General features: G+C 48.3%; 1 protein-coding gene across 3 annotated transcripts; it reads left to right on the forward strand.

Annotated features, from left to right (window-relative positions):
• Positions 1-4,280: 4,280 nt before the first annotated feature.
• Positions 4,281-15,081, forward strand: Trim40 (tripartite motif containing 40). Of its 3 annotated transcripts, none has more exons than XM_010643407.2 (5): positions 4,281-4,619; positions 13,468-13,563; positions 14,059-14,307; positions 14,564-14,586; positions 14,801-15,081. In XM_010643407.2, exons 1-5 carry the CDS (start codon positions 4,281-4,283, stop codon positions 14,865-14,867), a joined length of 774 nt encoding a protein of 257 aa, XP_010641709.1. In that variant the 3' UTR covers positions 14,868-15,081. The 3 variants fall into 3 exon arrangements, with proteins under 3 accessions (XP_010641709.1, XP_010641710.1, XP_010641711.1); XM_010643408.2 differs by having other exon boundaries at positions 14,089-14,307; XM_010643409.2 differs by having other exon boundaries at positions 14,173-14,307.
• The last annotated feature ends 698 nt before the right edge of the window (positions 15,082-15,779 follow it).

Here is a 15,779-nt window from a genome sequence, read left to right on the forward strand (position 1 = left end):
TTTTTTTTTTTTTTTTTTTTTTGGGATAGGGAATCGATCTCAGGGACTCTCACTCACTAGGAAGACCCTGCACCACTGAGCTATGTTCCTAGCCCCTCCCCTCATTCTCTTTCTTAGCTATTGTTAAATGTGAATTCTTCCATATGAACCTAAAATTATTTTAGTCAGGGCCAATTTTTAAAAAACAGATTTTTGGTTGGTGCAGTGCTGGATTTGGGTTTGGCAAGTTTATTATGTAACACCCAGGCAGGTCCGGGCCTCCAGGAAGTGTGCATCGCCATGGCCACCACTGGAAGACAAGGACATAATCACCCCAAGCCTGTCCCTGGCTCCCTGTGCCTCTGGCTGAGAATTGGTCTCCACTGCCTACAGCTGCCCTGACCCTCCTCTCGCGGGTGGGCCCACCGGTCTGGGGTCCAGCAGGGGCTGAGCTGGGTGGACGGGAGGACATTAAGCCCTTCAAGCCACACTGAGAGATGCTGAGTCTCAGAGACCGGAACCTTGAAGACGGCTCTCCCACCTGGGATGTGCCATAGGGTGTGGAGAGAGGAGCCCGCGGAGCGTGTGCCCACGGCATATGTGCGGATGAGGTACCTGCAAGCCCAGCATCTCAGGGGCAGCAGCCGAGAATGGTCCTCAAGGACAAGCCGCACACTGACCAGCCACTGTCCCACTTGGCACGGACAGCCCTCACTTGCGGGTGCTGCACAACCTCCTTACCACTGGCAGATGTCCTCCCACCAGGATGCAAGCCACCTGCCTCGCCCATCCTGGCCCTAATGGGACACTGCAGCCAACCTTCGTGTGCTTCTGTGGCACCATTCAGCACCTGGCAGCCAACTCCATCCCTCTGACCCTACCAGGGCGACCAAATTTGCCCACCTTAAACTGCAACTGCCACAATGTGACCAAGTTCTGGTCCCTTCAAGAAGCGGAAGCCAACAGTCTCTTCTGTCACCGCTGGCTGCTGCTGGAGCTCAGCCAGGAGTTTGCCTTTGACAGCACCCTTCAGGTCGCCTGGTGTTAACTGTCCCTGATCCTCCTGAGCGCAGAATAGGGATGGTCAAATCCACAACCGACTGGTGGCCACAGGGTGCGACACATGACAGGGCTACATAGTGACTTCAAGGTCAGCCTCAACCACAAGAAGGCTCTGCCTCAAAGGGCTGGAGAGCCACGGCCCACTCAGAAGCGCTGGGCCAGCCTCCCTCGGCCTCGGCATTCCTCTATTGATGGCTTCTAGAACCTGAAACTTTCTCTGTGAGGCTTATGCACAGTGCTGCAGCCCTGAGCAGGGTCTCGGTCTGCTGTCCTGTCACTTGCTTTGGAGCCAGTTTGAGGGACTGGGCTTGCCATGCCTGGGGCCTGAAACTAGGGTTTCTAACTCATGGGCACTTGGCTTGGCCATATCAGCAACAGAAACCATTTATTTACCTTCTCTGCTCCACTAATATAGACAAATACATCCAACACTGATTAAGCCAAAGAAAGGAGGCTTATAACAGATATTAGAAACATAATACTTACCCACAGTTAATAACATATGTATAACAAAAGTGATATCCTTCCAATTTTGGACAGATAATTTTTGGGTAATATCCTTATAGAATTACTTTTTGTCAGGCATGGAGGTGCACACCTGTGATCCCAGCACTCAGGAGGCTGAGGCAGTAGGATCACTGCAAGTTTGGGGCTGGGCTACATAGTGAGTTCAAGATCAGCCTGAACTACACAGTGAGGCAGAAAGAAAAAAGAAAAAAAAGAGAAACCTGTGCATAAGAATCCTTGCTTCATAACCTTCCAGCCTTATTTAATTGTTGTTGTTAAGCTAATATTCCTGCCATCAAATTGCTCAATGTCTGTAGGGAAACCAAGAAAAGTACCTACATAAATACAGCAAGAGCCATGAAATGCTCAGTGCCCCAGGTTGGTATACGTCGTCTGTCTGACCATGCATCCTCTCCCATCTGCCCATCTGGCCACGCACCATCCATTTATCAAGCCTCTGTTGGACCTCAAGAGCGAGGAACGCTGTGAAGAGAGACATGGCAAAGCCTGTGGGCCTTGCACCCAAGTCCTCAGAGAACCAAGGGCTCCTTGAAGGGTGCAAGGAAGAGGCAGCTGGACACAGGCTCCCTCAATCAGGTGATCTATGGTCAGGAAGTAGGAGCCAGGAGGGTGTGACACAGATTTGAGGAGTCACCTCTTTTTGAGAAGAAAGCCAAGAAACTGTGACTTTGGCCAACATGACTCTTTCATAGCAACCTAAGCAACAGCAACGACAAAACCAATTTCCACAACTGAGCACTAAATACACGGTGTCTTGTTATTCTCCTCACACCAATTTTCCAACTTTCAGACATAACTGTGCCCTATAATTTAGCTCTGTTCTGACCACTGTGAGGGCTCATCCTGCACAACCGCCCCTCACTTCAGATGCCAGTCACAAGCGGCTGGGCCCCCGACTTCAGTCGACAAACTGGAAGTCCCCTTCCTGGGTCTGGGTGATTTGCTGCAAGGTTGGCAGAATTCAGTAAAACACTCTTCTTGCTGCCCCAGGTTTCATACAGAGGACATGCAAGTGGGCATCCTGAAGGGGCAGGGGCATGAGCTGCAAGGCTCCCGAGCACAGGGCTTCTGGCCAGTGGAGTTCGGGGCGGGATACTCTCCGAGCTCGTTGGCTGGGGCACATCCTAACTGGAAATATCCTTTGAACCCTTTTGCTTAGGGCTTTTATAGGGATTCCAGTATCCGGGCTTGACCGATTAAACCATCAGCCACAGGTGACCTCCTGCTCCTGGCTCAGCTCCTCCCTAAGGGTCGGGGCTGTAAGTTCCAACCCCTGGGCATACAGTCAGTTTTTCTGGCAGCCAGGTCCTAGCTTCTGGGAGTTCCCTAGCTAGGACATACTGAGGTGCAGCTGAAGGCAGCTTATTCTGAACACTGAGTACACCTAGCACCCTTAGCACTAGGAACTCCAAAGGTTTCTGAAGCTCAGGGCCTGTGACTGAGGACTGTAGGATATCACGATGCCTTAGAGCCCCACAGTCAGCAGCGGCAATGGGGTTGAGGGGAAGGCTATGGATTGAGTTTTCAAGAACTTTGGATCTCTAAAAGCCATAAGCAGCAGCACTTCTTAGTGGTGGCCCCTGTGGACTCCGGCCGGCCATGTCAGTGCTGAGACCCGCCTGGCTGGGAATTGGAGGACGGTGGGCCTGGTGGTTCCGGTCTCAGCATCATCGGGCAATGGGTCACAGCTGGACCCGGAAGACCCATAAACTGGGGTCTGGGTGCCTCATTCTGTGAGTCAATGCTTAGTTCCTGCACTATTTGCATTAAAGACACCAAGACTTTCCTCTCTCCTGTGAGCAAGCAAGCCACACCCTGCAACAACCAAAGTCCATCTCACCTTCCAGTTACCCTGGATCATGGGAACACTTGCTTTCCCGGTATTCGTGATTTCTGAGAGTGTGAGTGTGCTCTCTACTCATTTTATTGACACATGGACATATAATTGGTGCAGTTCAAGAAGAACCATTCACCTGCTGGCCTTCTCCTCCTGTCTGGAGCCTGAGGAAATGACCTGAAATTGAAAAAGAGAAATCAAGGTAGGGTACTAGAACTCCTGGGAGTGGGATTAGGCAGGAAACATAGGATGAGGCATTCAGAGTGGATCCGCAGTGCGTAAGGAAGGGGAAGAGGGTTCTTCCCGCTCTGGGTCATAATTGAAGATTTGAAAGGAATGAACAGGTGCTCTGTTCTTTTTCTTTCACTGTGGAACCTGAATAGCCCCAGAAAGGATGCTGGTGAGGAAAATCACTCACTGATCAAACCCTGTGCTGAGTGCTTGGTAGTAATGACTGAGAGCAGGAAGCTGTCCAGGATGACCTTGCGGGAGAGGATGGTACAAACTCCTGCCAAGTTCAACCAACAGCAAATCAAGAGACTTTCACCTTGTGAGCTATGATGGTAAACATTTTCTCTGAGAGTTCTCAAGAGGAAATCAAAATTGATTTTTTAATCGCTCTCTTCCTCCAGGTATATGAAAGAAAAACAGTGACTTCAAGTTTAGCACATACAGGGAAAGCAGAGGGTTCATGGCAAAGCCAACAAGATGTTTCTGACTCTCTCACGGAATCACAGCCTGTGCAGCTGACTGAGTGGTATCCTCTAGGTAGCTCTGGGGCCACCCCCTTCCACCCTGGCCTTCTCCCCTGGGTCGGTCAGTGTGGCAGGGCTTCAGAAGACCCCAAGGGAGGCCTTGAGGCTGGCTGCAGACCATGGTCCCTTTGAATGAGGACGGCCCGGAGCAGGGTGTCTGTGCCATTTGCCAAGACCTCCTGAAGGAGGCCGTGAGCACTGACTGCGGGCACCTCTTCTGTCGCGTGTGCCTGACCCAGCACGCCAAGAAGGCTTCCAGGGACCTCTGCTGCCCACTGTGCAGGAAGCCCTGTTCCAAGGGGGTGCTGGGAGAAGGCTACCTTTGCCACAGGCACCAGAAGAGAGTGCGCAGCTTCTGCGAGGAGAGCAAACTCCTCCTGTGTGTGGAATGCCTGGAGTCCCCTGAACACCGGTCCCATCTGGAGCCAACCATTGGAGACGCCATCAGCCACTACAAGGTGAGGCTGGGGCGTCACAGCCCGGGACTCCGTCACTCCTCCCTACTTCTGGGTCCCAAGAGGCTTCATAGCTAACACCTGCATTTCTTCTGCTTCATCCTCCTTCGGATCCTCGTTTGTTTTGTTACTGATATCAGAGTTTCAATGTATGGATAGGAGTCTGTCCGAAAGACGGTACTGTCATTGCCAGGGTGGAGCCCCGGGGAACGTGGCCTCTCCGCTGTCTGCGGGAGTGGAGCTGCACCTGGAAACGCTAGTACCACAGGGCTTCCTGGTCCACAGCACTAGAAACTTGGCTAGAAGTGTCAACAGTTATCCTGTGAGCATGTGTCGAAACCTGGAAATTAGTGTATGATTCTGTTTTTCTTTCCCCTTCCTGCCATATCTTCTTTTCTATCATAATCATTTTATCACATTCATTTTTTTCTCACAAAAGTGTCATGCTAAAAATCTCTCTGCCCCAGGCTCAGTCCTGAGAGCTCACTCAGTGGACTTTTGTGTCCTTTCAGAAACTGTGTGAATATACTCTTATCAGCCTCCCTCCACTCACAGGATTCGCTATCCTTTTCTGGAACTTGTTTTTGTCGTCTAAAAATATGTCTTGGACACTTTACCAGTTTCCCATCAGTACACCCAGATCTTTTGAATGCTTTTCAATAAGTAACTGCATGATATTCAGTTTTATAAAAATGCCGTAAATTGGCAAGCATTGGGTTAGTTCTAAGTTATTTTTCTTTCCAAGGTATTCCTTTATTTTGAGATTGCACAGAATGTTGCAGTGGATATTTTTCAACATGTATTTTGGAGAACTTAGAATATCAAAGACACGTTTTGGTGAAAGTGTGAGGTAGGAATCTAATTTTATTTTTTCCACATTAGGGTCAACTTGTCCTCTCGCCATTCACTGAGTATTCCATAGAGTTTCCCCAATGAGTTGGTACTGATGGATACCAACTTCATAATTTGCTGTACATACATATGTACTTGTTTATCTTCTTGACTCTATTCTATTATTTTATCTATTCCCATGTATGTGTCAAATCATTTAAAATCTTGTACCTCTGCCATAATTTCTTATTTTTTATATTTATCTGAGCCCTAAAAATTCCAAATAGGATTACAATGTCATCTGAAAGAATGAACAATGTACAAAATCTTTATGACAAATAAAATTATTTCATTTAAAGTGATTTTTTGAAAACCAAGATCAACATATCTTAACATCATACTCAATAGAGAGAATATTAATTCTACTTAGAGGAAATCTATGCCAACACTAACTTCAGACAACAAAGCAATAACATTAAATCCCTACAATTTGTTTAATTTAGGTCAGGAAATTTTGGAGACAAAATATTAAAGTTAATTATTTTACAAATTCGCCATTGAAAGAAAGCATGATAGACATCAGAGTTCATTTCCACCACAAACACCTGTTCACTTAGCTAGAAGACTAGCAGAAGGGTATTAGCATATCCCATTTGTGATAATTTCTCTATAACAAGCAATTGTTTAAGAAAAACATTGCCTCTTAAGCCCTTTTTTGTTCTTTTGAATCTCAATCTCTAAAGTTCAAGGTGCTGTGGGAGAATCCTGGTGCCTAGAGGGCCCGACGAAGCAGCGGGTAGATGTTCTGAAAATGCCCTCAGATCCACGGACCCTGCTCGGGGTCCCCGCACAGCCTTCTCCCACGGGCGCCGGGACATGTGAGGAGCACACCTGGCGGTCCCTGCGGCTGGGCCTCATCTTCGTGGGCCATTGTGCCTTCACTGTCCTGCTGCTCCCTCCTCAGCTGTTCCTGCTGTCTCAGAACTGTTTCTTGCTAGGTTGTATCTTCTTCTTCCCTCGCATTGGTATTTTTAAAGTTAAATTTATTTATTTATTGCTGTGCTAGAGATGGAACAGCTGAAGGCCTTGGACACACCAGGCATGCGCTCTGTCGCTGAGTTACATCCCACACCCTGCCTTGGTATTTTCTTGCCAGGTAGCTAAGCCCCCTAATGCAGAGGACTGATGAATAGCAAGCCTATCTTGCGCGGCCGCTAATCTACTAGAGTAATCCACTTCTACCCCGGGATACCAAACTGAGCACTTTTCTCTTCCTAATAAGGGTTTCCTGAATTTTCTCCATGGCCGATGTCATGTCCTTAAGGAGGTTTCAGTCGTCCCAAGCGTGCTGCTGAGTGGCCGTATTCCCGTTCTCAGTCTACTGTGGCTAGGCCAGCACACACTTTGAATAACCAAAACCACGTCACGGTTAAGACAGGGACAAAACCTCCCCTTCTCCCTCACACCCTGAAATATTTGGACGTAAGGCTGGTCTTAGCACCCTTATAATATTTTCAGAATCTTTGTGAGTATTCATCTATGTTTATTTTGCCCATTAGCTTTAGAATTATTTTCATCAGTGTTTCCCCACCCTAATCCAGTGACCAATTGGATGGAAGACTGGCAATATGTACAACATGGTGTTTGGTCCAACAATGAACACCAAGTTTCAAACTCTTGACACTTGACTTTTTTTTTTTCTTTTTTTTTTAGGTGGCAGAACCACTGAGCAAGTCTTGACACTTGACTTTTAAGGAACATGGTTAAAAATAGCATGAGGAAGAAGGGAGTCCAGACGGGTGACTGTAGAAAGGTAGAGAAACACTTCAGAAATTGAAGAGGCAAAGTTACATTGCACATTGTACCCTCCAGGTGCAGAGTGGGTAGGACAGTGAGGGGAACCTGCCGTCCACTGATGAGCCAGGCATGAGAAAGAGAAATCTGCTCCTTAAGTGATTTACTCAGGTCTGCATTTTGTGTAGAACATCATGCTAGGCCTTACAGGAAGTACAAAGATGATTCATGGTCCTTGTTTTGAAAGCCACATGTAAACAGTGACAGGAAATGTAGAACAAATAAATGACAACAATATTTGCTCATTTAAGGAAAGCATGAGTTTCTGCTGAATGAATGTTAGCAACTTCAGTGCGCAGTAGGAAACAAGGAACAAAGTCTGTGAGTCTGCAGTTGAATAAGGGAGAAGAGAAATCAAACGATCTACAAATTTCTGTGTGCTAGGAAGAGAGCAAAAAGAGCCTGAGACGGAGAGCAATGGGTGACCCGTGTTAGGGCCCCAGGGGGAGGAATCATCGAAGTTGAGACCTAGAAGAACAGAGAACTAACACAAGACCAGGGGAGGGGAGCGGACCCAAGGGCCACGTCTGGAGCGGCTGTTTTACTTGAGGAATTTATAATCATGTTTGATTGATAGGATTTACTGATAAATTAGAAATGGGGTGAGGGGATGAGGAGAATCAATCAAAGATAACCTCAGGAGTGCTGGTTTAAGAAACTGAAGGAGACCTGGGGTAAAGTATTCACCTAGCACGCTCCAAGCACTGAGTTTGATCCCCACCACACAGAGAGAGAGAGAGAGAGAGAGAGAGAGAGAGAGAGTGTGTATGAGGGAGGGAGAGAGGAACGGAGCAGATTGAGGAGATCATGTAAGGGATAAGGACTGGGTGGAATATGTTTCAATGAAACATTGAGTTTCACTTGGGACAAGTTGTGACACAATTAAGCAGGATCCTGTATATCAACTCCGATCTCCAAAGAGAGCTCTCTTCTGAGAGAGCATTAGCAGTATTCCTGGAACCCAGGACAGGGACCCACCAGAATGAGGATAATTGAATCCCAGAAGTCATGTGGCATCCTCAGGAGAGGGTCAAGAGAAAAGAGGAGTTCTGGAGAGGTCTCTGGAAAGGCCATGGTTGGATTTAGGGCCAAGGAGACCCGGGGCAAGCCCAGAAGGGCAGGGGAACAAGGAGGGTGGTGTTGCACTGCTGAGAGGACTGTGCTGAACAGAGAAGTGAACACCGAGTAGGGAGGAGGCAGGGGACTTCACGGCACCATCAGGAAGGAAAGAAGCGGTGTGAGAATGCAGTAGTTTTGCTGTTTGGGAGTGTGTGTGACTGTGCTGGTTTTATTTTCTCAGTGGTACATGAAGAAGGGACACAAGCGGTGTAGTAGGGGTGGGAATGTGAAAAAACAAAACAATGGTGTGAGCAGCGAGCAGACGGTGTGGTACCATCTGGGCAGTGAACCCGAGCAGCCCGTGTGGAGCTGGCAGGGTGTGGAGCCCCAGAGTGAGGCCGGCTGAAGGCAGACAGCCGAGGCTGATCCTACGAGTGGCCAGGAAAGCAGCAGATAGAGAAGGGCCAAGGTCATTCAGGGTATTTTTGCAGAAACTGTGTCCTTGTCCATGTTGATAGCACAGTTCCCAAATTAAGTTTTATTCAGGTTTTTCACTATGTCTCTATTTCTTTCAATTAAATGCTATTGAGTAAATACTGTAAATTGTGACTTTTTTCTCTCAAGGTATTACTCAATCCAGGACCTTGCAATGAGCTAAATCCACAGTCCTTTTTCTCGTCTCGTCTCTTCTCTTGTCTTCTCTTCTGAGACAGGGTCTCATCAACTTGCTCAAGGTGGACTTGAACTTGCAATCCTCCTGCCTCAGCCTCCTCTACAGCTGAGATTACAAGCCTGCACCACCATTCTAGGCTAATCATGTCTTTTTAAAAGGTGGTATACTATCCCTATCTGTACTCCAGAAAGACTGAAAAATGTTAATGCAACAGAGTCTTATCTGTATATCTGTTTCCTCACTGACCAGCCGGTGATGGTATCTGTCACTTTCATGTATTTTGTTGATTTGATAAATGTGTAATAGTGACTTAAATTGTTTTACTTTGCTTAACTTTGTTTGTTTTTGTTTTTGTTTTGTATCGCGGATAGAACTCGGGTCCTTATGCTTTCAAGGCAGGTGGCAGAACCACTGAACTAAATCCCCCATCCTTAACTTTGAATTCTGATAGTGAAGTTTTACCCATGATGATTCAGTATCTATATTTCCCCCTAGAATCAGGGCATCCATTCTATAGGATTGTCCCATAGTGCTTTATCTTTTGGATAATAAACTGTAAGTAAACCAGGCATGGCGGCCCATTTCTATAATCCCAGCGCTCAGGAGACTGAGGCAGAAGATCATCATGAGTTCAAAGCAAGACCCAGTCTCAAAAACCAAAACAAATAAACTATATTGGTTATCTCTAACCTACATTTTTATTGCTTCTTTTAAATTTTCATTTTCTGAGCAAAAATTTAGGACTTACAGTTTCCATCGGTTCTATTATGTTATATTCTGTTTTTCTCAGAAAGGTCTCATCATGGCCTTCAACTTGCTGTTTAACCCAAGCTGTCCTCCAACTCTTAATCCTCCTCCTCAGCCTCCCCAGTGATGAGATTACCGGTGCATACCCCCTTCCCAGGCAGTTGTTGTTTTTAAAGATAAAATCTTCATGTCTTAATTACTCAGAAATTTCTCTAGCATGATTGTTGTTCTGCTTTATTTTCAAAGATTTTTGAAACTCCTGTATTATTTAATATATAGTGTGGTGTGAAGGATTAATCCATGCCAATTTCTCTTTATTCTGGTATTTGGTTGTCTGAAAAACATTTCTATATGAATGAGTCTATTTCACATTTATGTGTTGTCTCTGGTTTGACATAAATTAAGTGGGACAGGAGTGCTTTTTTATTCCAGTCTATTGACTATTTTTTGTTCTAAAGTATTTATTGTATAGTTTTGATACCTTTTGCTTTATGGTTTACTTTTAAATCTAGAAGCATCTTTGCCATTTAACAATTTTTTTGTAATTTCATATTCTTATTGACTTTCTTGCCAAAGGAATGCTCTTATACAATATTCCAAAATTCTGTACAGCCTTCCTTGTGGTTGTAATGGGCATGGCATTAAATTTGTCGATTTCTGTAAGAATCATGATTTTGAGGGTTTATGTAGTCTTCTCAATAAGTAGCAGGACATCACTGAGAGTTTTCCTCTGTTTCTGAATCAGAAGTTAAACTGTCTTTATTTAAACTTCAGGTACACTGATCCGATTGAAGGTAGCTATGTATTTCATAAAGTTGGGTTTTGGGGGGCAATTAGTAATCAGAAATTCAAATGAAAGTCTTAGCTGAACTTGTATATTTATTCATAAATCCTTTAATTTCCTGACATTTTCTAGCATATAATCATGTAAGTAATGTCATTCTTATTCATATTTTAGGATATTCTTTTTTCTGAGAAACATGCATTTTGAAAGTTGGTAACTTAAAACCCGTATCAAAGACAAGCACTTTTAATCTGTTAACCACTTTTTCTTTTACACATTTTGTTAGAAACTTATTTGAGAACTAACTGCAAAGTTGCTAGATTCTTATGCTCTATCATTATTTAGTGCCCAATCTTGGATGCTCCCCTGTATTTCGATTTGGCTTTCTGCCGCCTGAGGTGTAGTTTTGGTTGGTGAGAGTTCATAGAATTTGCCTTTTAATTCATCAATTTATTTATTTATTCATTTTTGGTACTGGGGATCAAACTCAGGATCTTGTACTTGCGAGGCAAGTACTTTGCTCATTTTGAATATTGTATATGTATATATTTTTGGTACCGGGGATTGAACTCAGGCCCTTGTGCTCTCGAGGCAGGCAGCGAAACCACTGAGCCAAATCCCCGGCCCTTGAATATTGTAAATGATACATCTGTCTTGTTTTCAATCTTCGTTTCATGCATTTAACTTTATTGGTGTTATCTTTACTTTCTTTTTTCATTTATACGGTGCTTGTAGTTGACTTTAGACCCTTTATTAAAATTTAAACTGCCACAAGATAAGTCTCTAGCTTTTTGAATTGGACTTTAAGAATAGGTCTGATTTTCCATGGTGTGGTGGTCTGTAATTCCAGCTACTTGAGAGGCTGAGGCAGGAGGATCACAAGTTGGAGGCCAGCCTGGGCAACTTAGTGAGACCTTGTTTCAAAATTACGAATAAAAAGGGCCAAGGGTATAGCTCAGTGCTTCCCAAGTACAATCCCCAGTACTAGAAGAAAAAAAGAAGGAGAAGGAATTAAGGGGGGAGGGTGAGGAGGAGGAGGAGGAGGGAGACGGGAAGGCTGAGGAAGGCTGATGGCATTGCCGGGACGGAGGTAACAGGGAAGCCTGGGGGTGCCGCGGCCGCCTGGGAGAAGGAAGAAAGGGCGCAGCAAATGTGAACTGGGGCTGACACCCTGTTGCTTCCACTCCTCCGCTGAGCTTTTAAACCCCGCGCCTGCCTTCGGGGAAGTGCCTGGGGAACGCTGTAATGTGACAAATGTTTGGTGCCTCCCTGGGACCTGCTGTGCGAGTCCCTTGGCTTTCTGTCTGCTTGTGGCCTCACCCACCTCTGTCAGCCCCCAGACCAGATCTCCATTTCACAGCCAACACCTCAGTACTCTCAGGCCTCTTCCGCGGACCCCACCCGTGGTCTCCTCTCTCCTCAAAGCAACACATTTTGAGAATTTATGAGAGGATACAAGGCCAAATCACAACAGAAAAAAGCACTGCCTGTAAACAACCAACCAACATCAAATTCTCAAAAACATTTCTTTTACTTAATTTGGGAAGGATTTAGTCAGTGAAACACTCTTCAGTTAATAGCATGTCTTTATCTTCAGTTCTCAAATCTCCTCACTTTGTTTTCCTTTTTTATTCTTTACCATTCCTTTCTACTTCTCCCATGGGCAGCTGTTTAACATTTGCTTTTTATTTGTACATGATTTAGCAAAACGCGTTGCTACGTCGTGTGTTTGTGCATTTGATCTACAAAATGGTGTTACATGGAGGGCCTCGCCTCACCATGTTTCCCGCTTTCCCACCGTGCACCACGTGTTACGGCCAATCCACGCTTTGTGCCGCGTAGACCCCTTCTGACAGCTCGGTCCCACAGTGGGACGTGCCGGCTTTTCACTTCTCTGTTTCTTCAGGAGTGGACTTTACACGGTCCTGGCTCCAGTTTTGTTACTGGGTGCTGGGGTCTCCTTCTAGAGGTGGTTTTGAGGTTCTTTCTGTGGAATTGGGCAAGACAACTGCAAAAGGTAGCGAGAGTCGACAGGTATTAAAGGTAGGAAAAGGAACAGGCGTTAAGAGTGAGTTTGGGCCGAGGAAGAGTGAGGGAGAGTACACTCCATGGGTGACAGGATCGCTGAGAAACAGCAGAGCGGCCCAGAGCTCGGTGGAGCCTGAGCTTTGTACCTCCGCCCCTCGGGCCCTCTGTTCCGGTTCCCTACAAGGACGGCTCAGGTTCTCACCTGAAGTCGTGCGCAGAGCTCTGGGAGCCGTGCCGGCAGCGTCCTGGGATTCTGCGCTGCACACGTCACGTCGCTCCCTGCACACAAATCTCCTGTCTCACGTAGCCTGCAAGTCCTCCTGGGACCTATGTGAGGAGGTTCTTTGGGATCCTTGCCCAGGAACTTGTGGGTCCTTTCCCAGGCCCGCGCCTTCCCTGGAATGGCTGTGCCAGTGAAGTCCTCAGCGGCCCTTAGGTCCTTAGGTCCTGTGCAACCTGGTCCTCATCATCCACAGTGCCATGTTTACTAATCGGATAGGTGCCAAATAACATTCCGTTGCTGTTATTTTCCCCTTCCCTGGTCACTGATGAGTTTGGGCGTTTATCCACCTCACATTCATAGCTTCGGGGACACAGTGACCCACCCAGGTTATGATTTACGACTGAGACGGAGCGATGGGTTTGCACTTAACTAAGGGCTTTTTGCTCTCCATTCGGGACAAGATGTGGCAGGAAAAGACAGTGGTGCACAGCTGAGGCCGCTCGCTCCAGACTGGCTGCGTCTGTCACTGCGGAGTAACAGGAACCGCCCGGAAACCGACATTTGGGGCAGCGGCGCGTATTCCTCGTTCTGGGGCCAGGACCTGCCGGGTTCCTGTGTCCCCAGTCTGGTAAGGAAGTGCATCTCTCTTCAGGAACGGCTCAACCGCCGGAGCAGGAGGCTCAGGAAGGACCTCACCGAACTTCAGCGGCTCAAGGCGCAGGAAGAGAAGGAGCGGCAGGCCTTGCAGGTGCGGACCCCAGAGTCCTGGACGGGGACGTCGAGTGTCTTCGCGGGCGAGCTGCCTGCTCTGTCTCTGGACCAGCCAGGTGCCGGAGGACAGCTGGGCAGGCTGAAACCTGGGCGTGCCAGTTGGCTGGCAGAGCGATCCCGGGCACGTTCAACCCTCCGGCCCTCGTACAACTTAAAAGTTCACTGAGAACCAATCGCTCCTCTCCCTGGAGCACGGTGAGAGTCGAAGGAGACAAGCGTCTCATCAACTGAAATCACGGCACAGAGCACGGGGCTGTGCTCCCCTGTCCCTGACAGTTCACCTTTTCCGTCCTCTTGCTCACTTGGGTGAGCGCTCCCTGTACCTGGGGCTGAAAGGGTTTCAAAGCAGGCAGTGAGAGGACACCGCTGAGTGGCATGTGTGTGTGTCTTCCCTCTGTGGCCCAAGGGAAGGGGACTGAGGACTCAGCACTCCCACTCAGGTGTTCAGGGGCAGTGGGAGGCCGAGAAGGAGTCCCAAGCAGCCTCTTTTCCGTGGTTTCAGACAGACTGTGGGAACCGCAGACTGCACGCGGAGCTGGAGAGCCAGCACCAAACCGAGGGACAGCTAGATGCGCCCCCTCTGCAGGAGCTAGGTCAGCTGGAGCACACGTCTGCAGAGGGCGCTGGAACCCTCAACCTCTCCGAGGCGGTAACACAGCTCGGCACCCTGGTGGCTGATCTGGAGAGGACGGCCAAGGAGCTGGACGCCAACACCCTGAAGGTGCACATCGGGGCTGCCCCACACCCCAAGGCTCCCACCTGCAGCTGCGCAGGGAGGTGCTCACGTGACGTGGTGACAAGGCAGTGGCTTGCCTAGGACCAGGCTGTGCTGTCGCAGCAGAGCGAGGTGTAGAGCAAGGGTGATGTCCCCAGGGAGGCAGCTCTGAGTGGCCTCACAAGTGAGCTGGGAAGGAAATTTAGAGCTGACAGGAACCTGAGAGCTGATTATGATTCTCACTCTTGTCTCTCTTTCCTAGGACGCCAGGGACTTACTGAACAGGTATGAGTCATCCGTTCTTCATGCCCATACGTGGAGACACCTAAGGTGCCAGAGACACGTACAACCCACACAATATAGAGCTTCGTGTGGGCTTTCCCAGCATCAAGGGAATCCCCTGCTGCGTGCACTTGTGTACCTTCTGCCCTGTGACCTGTGGAAATTCCACAGAACGTCTCAGTGTGTACGAATTTATGAAGGATTTCTTTGTTTCTAGGAGTGCTCCACAGAAATTAGACAGACTCCTCTCTCTCCTTCCTCCAGCCGGTCCGGCGCCCCATTAGGCCTGCCACCTCCGGAACACAGCCTCATTTCCTCAGCCCGACAGCCGTGTCCCGACGCCTCACCCTCCGACACGGAGGCAGCCTCCTCCCTGAGCCAGGCTCATCTTTGTGGCTCCCGTTGTGAAGGCCAGAGCCGGGCTCCCCAGGGCCGTTAGGGTGATCTCCACTTGGCCTGTGAGCCATGGGAGCCCTACCACTCACCTTCTCCTGTTACATCGAGCGCCCAGGTGTGTGGGTGGTGATGCTCCCTCAGCACACAGATCCCCAAGGGGCGCCAGTCGCCCAAGCTCTAGTAGCTTTTGCTGTCTGCACTTCTGCATTATTGCTGTGGCAGGCAGACTGAGGGTGGCCCTCGAGGTCTTCACCTCAGTGTCCCTGCCTGTGCGGCCCCCGCCCTTCAGTGGTGGGCTCTGCCCGCTTCCACTGCCTCGGGTAGGGGCCCTGTTTGCTCACAGACTTGCTCTGGAGCCTCTCCTCGCTGCTGGCCGGACAGCACCGCATGGCAGGGCCTCCAGGCAGCCTGTGGGTGCAGAGCCACCTCAGCCTCCAGCCGCGGGAATCGGGCCCTCCTGTCTCCACATCCTGGGCAGACCCGGAAGCCAATTCCTTCCCAGCTGAGCTCCCAGATGAGAGCCTGGCCCAGCCGGCGTTGATTACAGCCTGGTGGCAGTAGAAGACCAAGGTAAACCAGGCCCCGGAATTTAGAAGCTGTGAGACAATGACTGTGGGTTGTTTGAAGGCTGTGAACTTGTAATTTTTGTGGAAAAATTGGTACCTAATCCAGTTGTGTACCGGTTATTTGTGCATGTCTCACTTTTTGGGGTGAGCAAGGCCAGCTCTCTGCGTTCCCATTGTGTAAGACAGTGCCTGGCTCATAGTGTTCAATGAAACTTTAAAAGGATGCAGGAAAGT

The sequence above is a fragment of the Fukomys damarensis genome, unplaced genomic scaffold (genome assembly GCF_012274545.1).
Source record: "Fukomys damarensis isolate Sample0158 unplaced genomic scaffold, DMR_v1.0_HiC HiC_scaffold_20, whole genome shotgun sequence".
NCBI lineage: Eukaryota > Metazoa > Chordata > Mammalia > Rodentia > Bathyergidae > Fukomys > Fukomys damarensis.

Bases quoted from the DNA above. Each gene is read 5' to 3' on its own strand.
- Trim40 (XM_010643407.2), top strand. From the start codon at position 4,281: ATGGTCCCTTTGAATGAGGACGGCCCGGAGCAGGGTGTCTGTGCCATT. The intron at 4,620-13,467 runs GTGAGGCTGGGG...ATCTCTCTTCAG, and splicing joins ACGCCATCAGCCACTACAAG to GAACGGCTCAACCGCCGGAG. The intron at 14,587-14,800 runs GTATGAGTCATC...CTTTGTTTCTAG, and splicing joins GCCAGGGACTTACTGAACAG to GAGTGCTCCACAGAAATTAG.